Below are 17,051 nucleotides of genomic sequence, written 5' to 3'. Positions count from 1 at the left end.
GCACCTGTATCTGTACATTAGTAATAATACACTAGTAATAATTTTCAACAGAGTCCTATTTTAAAGGGCTTAGCCTAATTGCAGCTGTAGTAATTTTGTAGGTAAGCTGTGATGTGTATTTTTCTGAAAGATCATGGACAGATTTCACTTACTTACCTCCAAATATCAATGATGTAATTGGGGATATGTTGTTAATTTCACATGCAAGTGGTTTAGTTTTAGTTAATAACGTATTTCAAGTATAAACTATGTTGTAGTACTCCAAAGTAGAATTACCAAAGACTAAAACTGTTCAGAAAAGTTACAGTCTCAAAATTCTCATTTGTAACTGTAGCTATAGCTAGGAATGTTTTAAGACTGTAAACTATTAATTTAGGGGCTCAATTTGCTATAAGCAAAATAACCAACTCTGTGTCCAAATAATATAAAGCCTAAATAAATAGAATTTTTGGGTGGGAAGTTTCCACACCTAAAGATTTAAAGCTTCCCCTGATTAATTGAAATCTCAATGGGATTTTAAGAGAACTTGACAAATTGATTCTGAAGTTATACAGAATAGTGAATAAGGTAGAGTAGATGAGACATTTTTGAAAAATAATTCCCTAATCTGATAAAAGGATATCATAATTTAAAAATCGGATTTTATTGCAGTGCTAGACAGTCCAGTGGAACAGAATGAAGAATCTAAATAGAGCTCCATGGATATATTGAAATTTAGTATGTGATAAATATGGCGTTTCCTATCAGTAGAGAAAAGATCAATTATATTTGGAAATCAGTATTTTATATGGGAAAATATGTTTATGGGATATTGAAGAAATTTGCAGTTTTGATTTTACAGGCTTTTTGCCTTATACTGACTCTAGGAACTAATCAGCAAAATATTTGACCCACTGTACTTTCCTGAGCTGATGCTACATGCACAAAGAAATAACAAAAATTATCTGTAGAAGCCAAAACACCTGACTACTATTGGTTTGCAGGGAGATGGAAGTGTAAGTGAGAGTGGCATCCAGGAGTCTGGGTAAAACAGTACCAAGATTGTAGGTGGGTCTGTTTCTCTTCTTCATTAATTACTTGCAAATTTTATAGAGATGTTCTTAGTTTAGTTTGGTGAGAGCTAGAAAATATAGGGGCTTGCCTTATATCAGAGGGGGTGTGTGTGTGTGTGTGTGTGTGTGTGTGTGCGTGTGTGCACACCTTACTCAGATCATAGTAATTGCAGCTTGAAGCCTGTGTGTGTGTGTGTGTGTGTGTGTGTGTGTGTGTGTACACCTTACTCAGATCATAGTAACTGCAGCTTGAAGCCAGCCAGCTTTAGGACAGTGTTTTGAGATTTGCCACCTTCCCCATTCTTATCCTGTATCCCTATTTGTGTTACGCTCCTCAAACACCATTCTCTGTATTTTGTTCTGTCTGCCTTCCTCCACCAGGAGAGGCCTGCTTCAGACTCCTGGCAGAAACTGGAGAAGTCTCGAGAGTATAAGAACAGTAACCAGCTCCGGGAGTACCAGCTAGAGGGGATGAACTGGCTTCTTTTTAACTGGTATAACAGGTGAGGAACCGGAACCAGGGTTGTCTTCACGGACAGTTATCCCCCCATGTGTTTGTACTGGAGTGAAACTGTCGCCCGAGCCTGCTTAGAACAGCAGTAGCTAGCAAGGTGGTGAGAGAGTGGAACCTAGCCGTAGGTTTAGGGTAGTAATCTTTGTATATGAGGCATGCCAAGACTCCACGTCAGGTGATTCTCCAACCACAAGGAATGATTTTTAAAAAAAAATTTTTTTTTAAATTTATTTATTTGACACAGAGAGAGACAGCGAGAGAGGGAGCACAAGCAGGGGGAGTAGGAGAGGGAGAAGCAGGCTTCCTGCCGAGCAGGGAGCCCGATGTGGGGCTCGATCCCAGGACCCTGGGATCATGACCCAAGCCGAAGGCAGACGCTTAATGACTGAGCCACCCAGGCGCCCCCACAAGGAATGATTTTAGACATTATGCTTCTTTTTTCTTTGCCATTCTAGCCAAAAGGTTAGGCCCAACCTAGATGAAACAAAATCCAAAAGATCGTTCTAAGTCTTTAGCAAAAATTGGCTCTAAAAGGAAACATCTGGATTGTAGCCCCAACTCCACTACTTATTTGTGAGCCCTGGATATTCTAGGCTGGGGCTGTACCACTCGGTTTTGGACTCTTCGTGCTTCAGTTGCCATCAGAATCTAGATGAAACAGGTGAAATTTGAGATTTTTCTAACATTCTAGAGTATACCCCTAGTATGGATTCTAGAGACAGCAGGCTGTAATGGAGAACACACAAGATGGGGCCCTGGTGACCTATGTCCTGGCATAGTTTGTGCCACTTACAGAGCCGCTTGGGCCAGAAAGCTCCCCTAAGCTTTCCAGTGCCCACCTGTGCAGCGAGGAGCGAGACTGCTCTGTGCAGTCTGGGATTCTGGATCACCAGGACAGACCAACATTTTTACTCTGATAAGAAATTAATTGTGTGGGTTAAAAGTTCACCCTCGATGACACAAATAATGGACAGTGAAAACCATGTAACTTATCTTTATTTTTGCCTTGGCTTCCATAAAGTTTGTCAGGTACAGAAATTGGCTTAGGTTTGAGGCATATTTTTTTTTCTCCTTGTGTCTCACTGTTATTTTAATTTTTAGTATTTTCAGTTTATAGTGTATGGACCTCTTTCCTGTATTTTCTCTCAAGTTGCTGTAATTCCTTTTCGGAAGTAGGCAGGGTGTGAATCATAAGAATCAAAACGTGCCTCAGTTGCATCTCTGGAAAATGCCAATAAGGCCCTTCACTGATGACCTTACAGGTCAAGGTGTGCATCCGAAGTATCTTTTGAGTTATACCCAACCTCTACCACTTTCCTGTATCGATGATGAATTATCTGTATTTCTTACTCTCTGCAGAAAAAACTGTATTTTGGCTGATGAGATGGGCCTCGGGAAAACCATCCAGTCCATCACATTTCTCTCTGAGATATTCCTCCGGGGAATCCACGGCCCATTCCTCATCATCGCCCCACTCTCCACCATCACGAACTGGGAGCGGGAGTTCCGGACGTGGACAGAGATGAATGCCATTGTGTACCATGGCAGCCAGATCAGCAGGCAGATGATCCAGCAGTATGAGATGGTGTACAGAGACGCACAGGTGGGCCTTGCACAGTCTCAGAGATCTGGTGACGGCCTGATGTCATCGCTCAGAACAGCCTTTCTGTCACTTGCCCTCAGGAGTTTAAAGGCCCTGCACCTTGGGTTACCGTTGACTGAATTTGTAGAGTCTTCTGTTTCTTGAGGCAGACTTCTTGCTTCTTCTTGGTAGTTTAGTTTGTGATAAAACATGGGATTTGTAGGGCATGTTTTCCACTCCCTGCAATATGCCAGAGGCTCTATCCTTTGTAGGATACTGAAAGCTTGGCTTCTTGGTTGGCTTATGAAGTTGCTTTTTTTTTTTTTTAAAGATTTTATTTATTTATTTGAGAGAGAAAGAATGAGAGACAGAGAGCACGAGAGGGAAGAGGGTCAGAGGGAGAAGCAGACCCCCCGCTGAGCAGGGAGCCCGATGCGGGACTCGATCCCGGGACTCCAGGATCATGACCTGAGCCGAAGGCAGTCGCTCAACCAACTGAGCCACCCAGGCGCCCATGAAGTTGCTTTGACATGCAGAAGACTTTATCTGACTTGTCACATGGCTCAGTAAAAAAAGTGAGTGGAAGAATTAGTGTACAGAGGATGGGTTCCTGGGGAGTTTGGAGAGGAGGTTAACACATTTGATAGGGAAGGATAAAGGGAAGACAGGATTTAAATTTTTAAAAGCACAATAGACTGTGGGGGCTTGGGGGGCTTTGTTACTTATAATCACTTTACTGAGTATCCTTGTAAGCTTGTCCTGGCCACTGGTTTTTATAATCAAGCAAGGTGAACATTAAATGACTCCAACCAGAGGAAAGCCAGTGCTCCTCCCCCAGGCATTTCATTAACAGCAAAAGGAGACACTTGGGAGAACTTTAAGATGTGCTCCAACATGATGCAGCTCTGCTCTTTCATGGCACCACTAAGATAGGTAAAAGACAAAGATGTGTCCTGCCCGGTAGCTCTTGTCCCGGGTGAATCGGGAGCAGGGCTTTGAACCTCTGTGCTAGAACCCCAGGTCCAAGGTGAAATCAACCATATCTGAAAAGGAGCAAAGAAGGTCTCCTTGGGTGTTCAGGCTCTGCGTGGTTGAGACCGGTCCTGGCTGGGAACGTGTGAATCAGTACCCATCTGCTTTCCTTACCATGGCAATTAATAAATAAAAAGCTTCCTTGCTGTGTCTTCCGTATTTGCTCATATGTCTCACCATTGTGAGGGCCTGTGTCTCTTACTTCTGTTTATCGATGTAATGAGGTCTCTCTCTTGTCTAAATAGCTGGTTCATCCTTATATTCTCTCTCTTCCCAAACGAGGAAGTACCATGCTTACCGGCTTCCCTTACCTAGGCCCTACCGTCTTATGGTGCTGCCTCCTCTGCTCCTGCTGGGAACGCATCAGCTGTATTCTGTAGTCATGACATAAAGCTTCACCTTCCGTTGTGTCACCCTCAGGGAAACCCCCTTTCAGGAGTCTTCAAGTTCCATGTTGTCATCACAACGTTTGAGATGATACTGGCAGACTGCCCAGAGCTGAAAAAGATTCACTGGAGCTGTGTGATAATTGACGAAGCCCACAGATTGAAGAACAGGAACTGCAAACTTCTGGAGGGTCTAAAGCTCATGGCCCTGGTGAGAGCTAGCAAGCTCTTTACATAGACACCGGTTCCATCTACCCCCTATGGAAGCATTCTGTAGCCATTCTGCATGTAGCTTATTTGTGCATGGTCTGTTTATTCTGAGTTTTCTTTTTGCCATCTATATCTGTGACAGTGCAGGAATCAAAAGGGTTTTTGTTACAAACTGAGTCAACAATTTGACCTTTGCCACAGATAGATTCCCAAGGGGACCCAGGGTAGTCTTAAATACCATGAAATTTGTGACCTGGAAATGTAAGGTGTTTCGGCTTGATTCCAAGACCCTGAATGATCTGGTACCAGGGATGACAGCCTTGGCACAGTGCCCAGTACGTAGAGGGTAGTAATAATGAATGAATGAATGGATGGATGTTGCTTGCACTAACGTGAAATTGCCGCTGGAGTCAGTGATGTGAAAGGAACGTTGATCTATTAATCGACCGTACCCGCCCTGAAACAGCAGCATCCTGTCTTTTCATAAAAGCAAAACCGAGTTGCCCCAAAGTGAGCACAGAATGCCCTGGCTTCAAAAGCATACTGTTTTGGTGGCTCAACACTGCTTATCATGTACTATTGTGCAGGAACACAAAGTGCTGCTCACTGGGACACCCTTGCAGAACTCTGTGGAGGAGCTCTTCAGCTTGCTGAATTTTCTGGAGCCATCACAGTTTCCTTCAGAGACTGCTTTCTTGGAGGAATTTGGAGATCTGAAAACAGAGGAACAGGTAAACGGGCCTGAAGGACTGAGGAGACGATGTGATGATTACCTTTACCATCAGGGACAGAACAAGTCGTTGTGGGGACAGGCATTAGCAAGTTCTCATATTCTTGCTAAAATGAGCATTACCTCCTTTATTTAACTTGTTTGTCTATGTTGAGGAGGGTAAATTGATTATTAGGAGTTCCTATTACTCTGGAGGTATAAATGAATCAGTATCCACACTAATCCTGTGTTAGCATATCAGGCCTCTTGCCTTCGTTGATCTCACATGTGAGGTCAGTGATTTTGTTCTGTCCTGAACTCCGGAGTGTGGTACCTTCCTCTGCTTTCTTCATCCTTCAACCTTCCTCCTACATAATCTGCAACACGTTCCCAGGCTCATCTTCTTGAGTACAACAAACTACACAGGTAGTGAGGAAAAGAAGACAGTCATATACTAGAATAGTTGGTAAGTCTAGTTTTGTCCAAATCAACCAGATTTCCCGGTTTTCAAAGATCTAGTCCTGAGTCTAGCTTATTGGACTAAAAGCTAATTCAGAACAGCCAACAGTAATAAGTATGTATGGTGGGTAGAAATCTTGACTAGAAATTACAGAAATAAGCCAGGCAAGTTTAAATGCCATAACAGGAACAAATAATAGAATTGGGGATTTTAGAAGAGAGAAGGTCACCTCTGTTTGGGAATCAGGAAAGCCTTCATGGAGAGAGAACAATTTGGAAATGGACTTTGCAAGGTGGGTACATTTTTAGTCGTGGAGAGAGAAAAGATGGTGACTCCTTTGCACAGGAGAAAAAATACCTGGCATAATCAGCCATGGAATTTATTCAGGTGTAGGGAATCATCTGGTTGAGCTGGGAACCGGGTTGATGAATTGTGGAGTATGAGGCCAGAGGGGTAAGGGTTATATTGTGGGAAGGTCTTGGAAGATGGCTTGAAGAATTTGGGCGGTATTAGGGAAGCAATGCAAGGCTTTGATTGCAGGAATGACATAATTAGTTCTGCTAAATTAACCTAGCAATGGTGTGAGAATGGGTTGGGGCAGAGAATTGGGGGACTGACAAGGTTTGGGAATTTCACTAACGTGTCAGGAGTATACTCTGTGGTTCAAGTCTGTTTGTTTCTACTTCTGTGGCAAGTCAGACTTTCAGGGCAGTGAAGAATCAAGCTTCATTCCACTTCTCTACGTTTGCAGTATCTATTGATCTTTCAAAAGCCAGCTCCCAAACCTCTCTTCATTTTTGGACCATTAGCAAGGTGTCCTCTTCTCCCGTTGCACTTATTTTGTGGTATGCATTTTTTCTTCTTCCTAGACAATGACCTCCCTGAGGACAAGGCCCACCTCTTCTCCAAAGTTGTGTTTGTTGTATTGACCAGCACAGTGTCTGGCATGTAGTATACTAAATGATTCAAGGTATGAACCAAGTGAAGGGCAAAGCTGAACCCAGCATGTGGCAGATTGGCATTTGTCCATATCTTTAATAATTATCTAGTTGTGTCTTTTCTCTTTGGGATCTTATATAGTCATTCCTAGTCCACTTGGGATAGATTCCTAAGTATCATGGTTGGTAAAATCAAGGTCCCATGAATGGGTTAGATTTAGGATTGGGGTTAGTTAGGAGAAAACCACAAAAATGGCATCAAATGTGTATATTTTGAATCACAGGAAATAAAAGTTCCAGAACGCATCAGCTTCCAAAGTGAAGCATATTCATCATTGTTTAAAATCTGCTCTGATAACTCTACTAAATCACTGTCTGTAAGTCACTTTATATTTTTTTCAGGAAGCATTGACACTGCACACAACTTATTTATGCAGAATGTACCCCCTTTTAAAACATTTTTTTTTTTTTTAAGATTTTATCTATTAGAGAGAAAGCATGAGCAGGGGGGCGGGGCAGTGGGAGAGGGAGAAGCAGACTCCCTGCTGAGCAAGGAGCTCAACATGGGGCTCAATCCCAGGACATCTGGACCATGACCTGAGCCGAAGGCATACACTTCACTGATTGAGCCACCCAGGCGCCCTGAAACATTTTTGAACAGCCCTTTATGACTTGAAACTCGATCTTTTGCACTTACCCTTCCTTATTTTATGTTCCCAGCAGGATTAATCTTATTGGTATCCTGTTATAGCTCAGGGTTAGGTCAGGTGCCTTGATTTTGAATCCCTTTTCTGTCGTTGTCTTCTTGGGAGAGGGAGCAAGTCACCTTGCCAGTGCAGTCAGGTGAGTAGAGATCTGCTGTCCAGGTCCGGGCTGTTAGGAGAAGAACAGACAAATCATAGCAAAGACTACTGTCAGTTCAAAGTGCCCCTGATGTGACAGCCTGCATGATGGCATGGGAGACATCATCTTACAACATTAACTCTCTACATGCTGCTACTCCAAACATGTTTGCTGGCGTTACTTAGAAGCTGTAGGAGGGGTCCGCTTCTTGCCTCTACTTCTTTTTTTTTTTTAAACCTGAGATATGATTGACATAGAACTTTAGTTTCAGGTGTGTGTGGTAATGATTCAATGTAAGTACATATTATAAAACGATCACCGTACTAAGTCTAGTTAACATCTGTCACACAGAGCTATAGTTTTTTTTCTAGTGATGAGAACTTGTAAGATCTCCTCTCTTAGCAGCTTTCAAATATACAGTATTATTTTTTTTTTCAAATATACAGTATTTTTAACTGTAGTCAGTATGTCCTAAATTATATTCCCGGGACTTATTTTATAACTGAAAGTTTTCACCCCTTTTGAGCCCCCTTCACACATTTCACCTACCCCCAAATTGCTTTTTACTTTGTTCTCTCAGCATCTAAGTCTCCCCTTTGTAATGTGTCACTTGTCCCTCCTCACATAGCTGAAGTTGTCCTCAGGTCATTGCTGCACCATGCGTGCATGATAGAGCGAGAGGTTCTCAGTGCCACCTAGGTTCTCAGTGACTGCTTGGGAATTAAAACCAGATCCCTTTTTCCTTGAGGTCCAATTATAAACTCCCCATGTTCAGGGATTAGTCATGATCTTTCATTCAGTCTACTCCCACAGTACTGTGATTAGGTGCTCAGGAGAGTGTAGTGAAGGTTGGACTACCCCAGTAATCAATCATTAAAATCAGATATGGGTAGATGAACAGGTCTCATTTCCCCGGACAGGTGAAGAAACTGCAATCTATCCTAAAACCCATGATGCTTCGGCGGCTGAAAGATGATGTGGAAAAGAACCTTGCTCCCAAACAAGAGACGATCATTGAAGTAGAGCTGACCAATATCCAGAAAAAGTACTACCGTGCTATCCTGGAGAAGAACTTTTCCTTCCTGACCAAGGGGGCAAATCAGCACAACATGCCCAATCTCATCAACACCATGATGGAGCTGAGAAAGTGCTGTAACCATCCCTACCTGATCAATGGTGAGTTTGGGAAGCAGGGAGCAACTCGAGCCTGCCGTGGCCTCTGCCAGAAGCTAATGATGACCAACAGTCCTATGTATTGAGTTACATTAAATGGGATGATGTATGTATGCTCACCTTTTTATGATGTATGAAACTGAGGCTCAGAGAGGTTGGTGGATCTGGGTAAGCCATCCAGTAGTGAGTGCACAGAGCTAAAGTTCTCTACCAACTCTCTGCCATCAGAAGATGGGCAGCACTCTTCAGTCTGCTACCCTTTATTTACCTGTAGGCTGGCCCATACTGTGCCCTTCGGGACAGGGAATTGTATTACTTAGCTGAATAAATGATCGTGATGCAATCCACAGGTAAATTAACAGTTAACTGTACTAACCGGAGAACACATCAGAAGCTTTTTTACAATAAAATTTTCTGATAAAATTTTAAATCAAAATGTGGCTTGAATTTGCTAATAGCTAGTTTTTATGATGTCAAGAGGTGTGTCTTTTTGTCACATTTCTCTGGAGGTTTCTTTACTTGATGAGTCAGCTTGGTATCTAAAGCTCTTTCTCTACTTGGTGAGGTCTCCCAGCAAAGCAGAGCCCCTCCGTTCTCTGCACAGTGGCCGTGCTGCTGCTGCAGAGTCCTCTGCTGAGGGCACAGACCGGCTGTGCACACACAGTGTCGCCTCACTGGACTGCTGGTCTGGATCTGGGAGCTCACTTCATTTTTTTTAGGATCTGTAAAGCAGGGAGCAGCTCTTACCCTCAGAGTTTGTTCAAGGAATAGTTTTGTTCCATTCCTTTCCAGGGGCAGAGGAGAAAATTCTGGAAGATTTCCGGAAAACCCACAGCCCTGATGCCCCCGACTTTCAGCTGCAGGCCATGATTCAAGCAGCAGGGAAGCTGGTGCTGATTGATAAACTGCTCCCTAAGCTGATTGCAGGTGGTCACAAAGTACTCATCTTCTCCCAGATGGTGCGCTGTCTCGATATCCTGGAAGATTATCTCATCCAGAGAAGGTGAGAACTTGTCTCAGAGCTGTGCATCAGATGCTGCAGGCAGTTCTTTTTTGGGTACCTTTTTCATTCATCTAAAAATTATGCTTTAACAACAACAAAGCATTCAAACATGGAGAAAAGTAATCTTCTCCTAAAGGTTGATTGAAATTCAGAGTTAAATCCTGTGACCAAGTAGGCCCAATTTTAACTGCCTAAAGTTAATTTCACAGGCGATGATGTAGAGCCCTTGCTTTGCTTAAAAAGGAAATGCTACATGTTTATATTCTCTTTAGTTGTAAGAAACAGAATTCAAAAGCATTAGAGAAGGTTAAGAAAACAATGCATTTGCCTTTTTTTTTTTTTTCCCCTTAATAATGATGGAGAAATACATCCTGGAAAGCATCACTATATCAAGTTGCTAAAAGAGTATAAGCTGACAGCTCACAAAAAAAGAATTGGGGATACTTTATGTCCTTTCTCAGCAAACCCTCTAAGGTTTTATGATAACGAGCTATGGCATTCCAGTCTGTTTTCTTGTTCATACTCCTATAATTCCTTGAGCCTAAGTTCCAACACTCACACAGGTGAAAAGTCTGTGGTGTTATGTTATATGGGTTGTTTGTATTCTGTGTGGGCACTACATTTGTTACTTCATACAGTGGACCTTATGTTTCCAGTCACTGGGCTACATCAATGATCCAAAGATGATAAATGGATTTTTAAGACTTTATGCAATGGTAAAAAAAATTTTCAAGGTCATAGAAGCTATTAGTTTAAGCATTTAAAAGTTTAAAGGAAAGCTTTGGTTTCATAAAGTAATCATAGCAAATCACAGTTGTCTTAAATATTCTGATCCTTGAAAATTCTGTTTGCTGTTGTAACATAATTTATAGAAGGAGTATTAAAAGAAGTGACCGATTCAACTATGGGATATGCTGACATTTAATGTTACATAAATAATTCTCCAAAATCAAATTTGACAATAAAAAAATTTCTCGGAGTCCTATAGTCGAAGTCTTTAGGTAGAGAATTCTTGACTTATATTATTTTTTTCTTTAAGGAAGGTATAATGAGTAAATCAAAACTAGTTAAAGCAGTTTCATATTTTATAAATTCACTCTAGATTAGGAACCCGTTGCCAGAACACTTGCTTCTTATAAATACGTTATCTGACTCTTCAAAATATATACAACTACTAGTTCGCAGTTTCTGTTTTTTAAAGAACCCCCCAAAATGAGTAACAGTGTAATTAACAGACTTTTACGAAGTACAGATGTCTCTGTTTAGCTCCTTTTTATCCTATTTGTCCTTCTCATCTATTGCTTATTTTGTTTTCAAATTATTTAAATATTAAATTTCTCTTGAGAATACAGACATAAATAACCCCACCACTGGCTCCAGGCTCCCACTCATACTCAGGGGGTTGTCTTTTTCATTTTGTGCATACAAACATTTAGTTTTGTTGTCCATTTGTTTATATTTCTACATTCTACTTTGTAGTTCACCTTTTTATTTAATATATCATGATTTTTTTTAAACTTATTTTCTAAACCATAATTTTGATGATACTCTGCCTCATAGGTTGTTCTCAGTTTTTCAGGATTTTAAGGAACTCTGTAGTTATCTCTTTAGGATCATTGTGAATGTTTCCAGTTATTTCCTTAGGATAAATTTTTATGTACAATTTTAAAAGCACTTGATACTTATTTCCAAAACACCCTCTAGAAAGATGTTACTTTTATGCCTTTCAGCAGTGCTTCCCCGCCCATACTCTGATCAGTGATGTTTTTGCCACTTAATCTTAGCTAATCCAATGAGCCAAAATTATGGTCTTTTGTTTTAAGTTGTATTTCTGAGAGTAATAATGAGAGTATTTTCCATATATTTTAGCTGTTTATAGTTTTGTGTGCATGAACTGCTTATTCATGTTCTTCCTCCATTTTTTGTTGCTCTTTGCCTTTTTATTATGAGAATGATTTGTTTACTTAAGAATATAGCATAAATACTTCCCCACTGGTTGTTTTTGACTTTTTGTTTATGGGTATGGGTTTTGTTTATCTTATTTTTAGAAGTTTCAAGTTTTGTAATAGTCAAAACTCTCATTCTTAAAACTCTTAAAACAGCTTTCAATAAACTTAAATGCTTATATATGCTTAAATTTAAAGTTAAATGCTTAAACTAATAGGCTTAGAAAGGCTTCCCCTATCTTTCAACCACACACTCATATAAATATTCTTAAGTATTTTCTTTACACTTTTTTTGTAAACCCAAACCCAGCTGCATCCAACAGGGTTCTTCTGGCCTTAATATCATTGTTACTTTTCTCTTTTTAATTTAGTTTTTATTTCCAGCAAAGTTATACACGCACATTTTTTTTTTTTTTAAGATTTTATTTATTTGACAGAGAGAGACACAGCGAGAGAGGGAACACAAGCAGGGGGAGTGGGAGAGAGAGGAAGCACGCTTCCTGCCGAGCAGGGAGCCTGATGAGGGGCTCGATCCCAGGACCCTGGGATCATGACCTGAGCCGAAGGCAGACGCTTAACAACTGAGCCACTCAGGCGCCCCCACACACACATTTTAAAGAGCCAAACTATTTTGTTAGACTTTCAAAAAATGCCTTTCCTGATAGCACCCTTCCCACCCAGCCCCAATTTCCCCAGCCTCAACAACTATTACTTTAAACTGTTTTTATGCTGTTATTTTGAGTATTTATAGCTATACCTAAAAAATGTTAGTAGTTGTAATTTCTTGATGATTTTTAATTTTAGGTATTACCTGTTCCCACTATGGACGATGAGCATTTGTCTTCTCTCATTGCCCCTCATCACCACCACATGACTTACGCAAATGCTAAGTGACAGCCCAGCCATCTAGTATGCTGTTGACAGTTTTTTCCTCCCACAGTTTTTAGTTTCCCTGAAACTAAAAATTATCTTTTTATTTGATTGCCTATTTTTCTATTTCCTTAGTATAATTTCAGCTCCAAAACGTACCCTGGTTGGCTAAATCTCCTCTTGTTACAGTCAGGCGCGTTCGCTGCATCTGCTCGGGGCCTCATGGGCGGCCCCTCTCCGGCCAGGTGCTCTTCCCTCCTGGTACCCGCCGCCACCTGTGCTCTCCCTGCCTTCATCACACGACAAGTGTCTTCCCTTTCCTCTTGAATGAAATCTCCTTGGTGGATCCCATGGACAGCTTCAGGGGGCTTCTGAGGAAGGGTGGATGATAAGTCAATGTGGACCCTCCCTGGAATGTTTTCAGTCTGCTCTCATTCTTGAGTAACCGTTTGGCTGAGTTTGGGATTCTAGGTTAGAAATAATTTCCCCACAGAATTTTGAGGGTTTGGTCCCCTGTCTTCTAGTTTGCATGGTTGCTGCTTAGAAGCTCAAAGGCCTTGTGCTTCCTGGTCTGTGTATGTGACATGTTTTTCTGTTCAGAAGCTTTGATTTATCCTCTTTGTCCCAGTGCTGTGGAATTACACACCGCACTGTCCTTTGTATGGGATCCGTTGAACCGGATACTGAGCAGGTCTTTCTCATCTGAAATCTGTGTTCCTTCAGTTCTGGGGAATTTGTATTTTATGTTCCATTTTAAAACTTCTTGTTTTGTTTTCTCTCTGTGGAACTCGTGTTATTTATATGTCAGACCTTCTGGACCGGTCACCTGATTTTCTTTCCTTTCCATCTTACTATGTTTTGCTACACCTCTGGTGGAATTCTTTCTCGTACTCTGTCCTCCCACTTTAGCCCCTAGGTTTTCATTATGTAATTATATTTTCAATTTCCTAGAACATTTTCTTCTCTAATTTTTCAATTTTTGTAGCATTCAACTGGTTGTTTCATAGGTGTATTGTCTGCCTTTCTAAGATGAATCATTATAGAGGTGGTTTTTGTTTTCTCCAAGTCAGATTTTTTTCTTTTTGTTCGTTTATATCCCTTTCATGTTAGAAGTCTAGGTTGGCCTTTTTTCTCCTTTCAACACTTTAAATGTTACTCCACTGTGTTCTGGCCCCATGGTTTCTGACAAGATCTGCAGTCATTTATGTCCCTCTTTCCCCTGTATGTAATGTATTGTTTTACTAAGATTTTAATTTTTTATTTTCAGCAGTTTGACTGTGATGTGTGGCATTCATCCTGTGCAGATTTCATTGAGCTTCTTAAATTTGTACATGTTTATCTTTCATCCAACTTTGAAGTGCTGGGTCAATATTCCTTCAGGTTCTTTTTTCCTTTTGCCCCATTCTTCTATTTCTTTGTGAGACTCCAGTCACCTGTATGTTTGACCTTCGCGTATTGTTCCACTTTCCATGGGCTCTATTCTTTTATTTGTCTCAGTGTGTTTTTTTCTTTCGTCTTTTGTTTTATCTGTCTTCTGGCACTCTGACTCTTTTCTTGGTCATTTCCGCCGAGCTTATAACTATGCCCATTCAGTGCTTTCCATATTTTAGAGATTGTGTTCGAGTTCTAAGCTTTCCACGTGATTCTTACTTTTGTGTTCCTTTGCTGTGATTGCCTGTCTTTTCTTTATTACATACATTCCTTCACTGAGCATAATTATAATAGCTGCTTTAATTATAACATTTTAGATGTGACACCTGTTGATTGCCTTTTCCCTTAATAATGGGTCACATTTCTCCTGTTTCTTCACACAATTTTGTTGCGTAATTTTGGGGTTTCCTCTGAACATTGTCAATATTTTGTTGTGGAGATTCAGGCTTCTGTTCGGTTGCTGTGAAGATGGCGAGTTTTATTTGGAGGCAGGTAACTGGCTGAGCGTCCGAATGCACTTCCTGTCTGCGTCCGGTCAGCGGCGTGTGTGAGTGGAGAGGTCAGCCAGGCTTCCGCAGAGTCTTGCGCCAGAGCCTCATGTCTCTGCTTTCTAAGATCCCCCCTCACCCTCTGGCAGTCCTGGTTGCCCCACACTCCTGCCTCTGGTGCCTCTGGTGCCTCCGGTCTGAAAGACAGGGGCTTTTTATCCGCGTCCTGGCTGCCTGTACCTCTGCCGCCCTAACGGTGGCTTCCCCTCGGGCCAAAACTGCAAGTTTCTGTTCCTCTCCAAAATCTGCCTTCTTGCCTCAACTCTCCAGTGCCCTCAGATCGGTTTTTCTCTTCATTCGTGGGTTTTTTATTTTGTGTTTTGTATTTTGTCCATTTTCTGGTGGTTACTTGCTGGAGGGTTGGTCTTCCGGTCTGTACCGGAAGCAGAGCCTCGGTGACTCATCCTGTGTGTGAACACTGTCCGTTTAGCTACACCGTCTCATTGGGGAACGTCCAGTGTCTGTATTTCAGGGTGTCTCTCTTCCTCTCTTCTGCCTAGAGGGTGGGAATTTGATTGTACTGGGAGCCGATTGGGGGGAAGGGCTAGAGAGAAGTAACTCTGGTTGGTATCCCTGGGGTAGAGCGCAGCACAGGTCTTCTGTTTTACCCTCTTCGAGGCCGGGGTCGGTGATCTGTAGGCTGATACTTTCACAGATATTCAGCCAGTTCCTCTGTTTTAGACTCTGCATCCCCATTTTCAGGGTTACCTGGTGCCACCAAAGCCTGATCCCTTTGGATATTCTGAAGTATTGAGTTCTTTCTTTCTTCCTTCCTTCCTTCTTTTTTTTTTTTAATTTTATTTATTTGACAGAGAGAGAGCACATGGCAGGCAGAGGGAGAGGGAGAAGCAGACTCCCCGCTGAGCAGGGAGCCCCATGCGGGGCTCGATCCCAGGACCCTGGGACCATGACCCGAGCCGAAGGCAGACGCTTAACAACTGAGCCACCCAGGCGCCCCTCTTTTCTTTTTTTAAAGTAGGCTTCATGCCCAGCGTGGAGCCCAGCACAGGGCTTGAACTCATGACCCTGAGATCAAGAGTCGAATGCTTAACCAACTGAGCCACCCAAGCACCCCTTGAATTAAGTTTTTTCTCACCTGAGAGTCTTTAACTGGATTTCTTTGATTTTTTTTTTAATTTTACATTTGAATCTTTAGTCTTCCTGTAATTTTGGCAAATGGTATACAATGGGGATCTAATTTATTTCCAAATGTGTCTGATTTTTTATTTATTAAATAGTACATCTTTTCCTCCATTTATATAAAACACTGCCCATAAAATATACTTATTATCTATGCTGGTGTGTGTTTAACCTTTGTATTCTTTTGATCAGTATTTCTATTCCTTTGCTCATGTATTATTGCAGATAAACTTCAGAATTATTCTTTTTTAATCTATCCCTGACTACAGTCCCTGACTACAGAAAAAAATAATATATAAGTGTATGTGTATATACACAAATATGTATATTTGTATTTATACATACATATCCATTTGTTGGGATTTTGATTGACTTTTTCACATTTAGTAGGACAGGATTGATATCTTTATAAAACTGAAGAACCTGATATTCACTGCAGTTATTCAGGTCTTTCATATACACTGTTGATTCAGTAAATATTTATGAAGTACCTGCCTTGTGCTAGAACCTTGTAGGTGTTAAGGGACATGGTGAACCAACCAACATGGCACCTAGAGTCATGTTGCCGAGTCCTGCATATTTCTTACTCTGAGCATAATCCTAAGTATTCTGTATGTGTATGGCTATTGTGGATGGGATTTTTTTAATTCTTTTTTTTTTTTTAAGATTTTATTTATTTATTTGACAGAGAGACAAAGCAAGAGAAAGAACACAAGCAGGGGGAGTGGGAGAGGGAGAAGCAGGCTTCCTGCGGAGCAGGGAGCCCGATTCGGGGCTCGATCCCAGGACCCTGGGATCATGACCTGAGCCGAAGGCAGACGCTTAATAACTGAGCCACCCAGGCGCCCTTATTTGTTTCATTCTTTATGTTTTCCAGCTAGTTATTGCTGAGAGATGAGAAAGCTTTTCATTTCCCTTCAGGCCTTCTGAGGTCAGCATTTCCTGTTGTGCCCAAAACGCGTCACCGCCCCCCTCCCCAAAACAAAGCACTCAGGTTTTCCAGGCTGCCACCTGCTTCTTGTTGAAATTTGACAGTGACTGAGAATTACAGTTTGATGAGCCACATAAACTCCCAGGGACTTTGTTCAAAATATAGTTGATGCAGAGGGTTAATTACTGCATAAATGTGTGGTGTGGAAAATTTTTTGATGTCTGATTTCTTCATTCAGACTTACTAGCCCTCAAGATTTTCTTTGTTCTCTGAGCCTCGTTGT

General features: G+C 41.5%; 1 protein-coding gene across 1 annotated transcript in view; it reads left to right on the top strand.

Annotated features, from left to right (window-relative positions):
* The window catches only part of CHD6 (chromodomain helicase DNA binding protein 6), a 201,793-nt gene that overhangs the window by 104,137 nt on the left and 80,605 nt on the right, over positions 1-17,051 (top strand). The window contains exons 11-16 of the mRNA XM_021688920.1: positions 1,434-1,555; positions 2,926-3,169; positions 4,601-4,777; positions 5,364-5,507; positions 8,647-8,902; positions 9,692-9,902. Coding sequence (XP_021544595.1) covers positions 1,434-1,555; positions 2,926-3,169; positions 4,601-4,777; positions 5,364-5,507; positions 8,647-8,902; positions 9,692-9,902 — 1,154 coding nt within the window. The remainder of the gene's footprint in view (positions 1-1,433; positions 1,556-2,925; positions 3,170-4,600; positions 4,778-5,363; positions 5,508-8,646; positions 8,903-9,691; positions 9,903-17,051) is intronic.

Source organism: Neomonachus schauinslandi, chromosome 10, assembly GCF_002201575.2.
Source record: "Neomonachus schauinslandi chromosome 10, ASM220157v2, whole genome shotgun sequence".
In the NCBI taxonomy this organism is placed as follows: Eukaryota; Metazoa; Chordata; class Mammalia; order Carnivora; family Phocidae; genus Neomonachus; species Neomonachus schauinslandi.
This window is presented reverse-complemented; position numbering and strand designations above follow the sequence as displayed.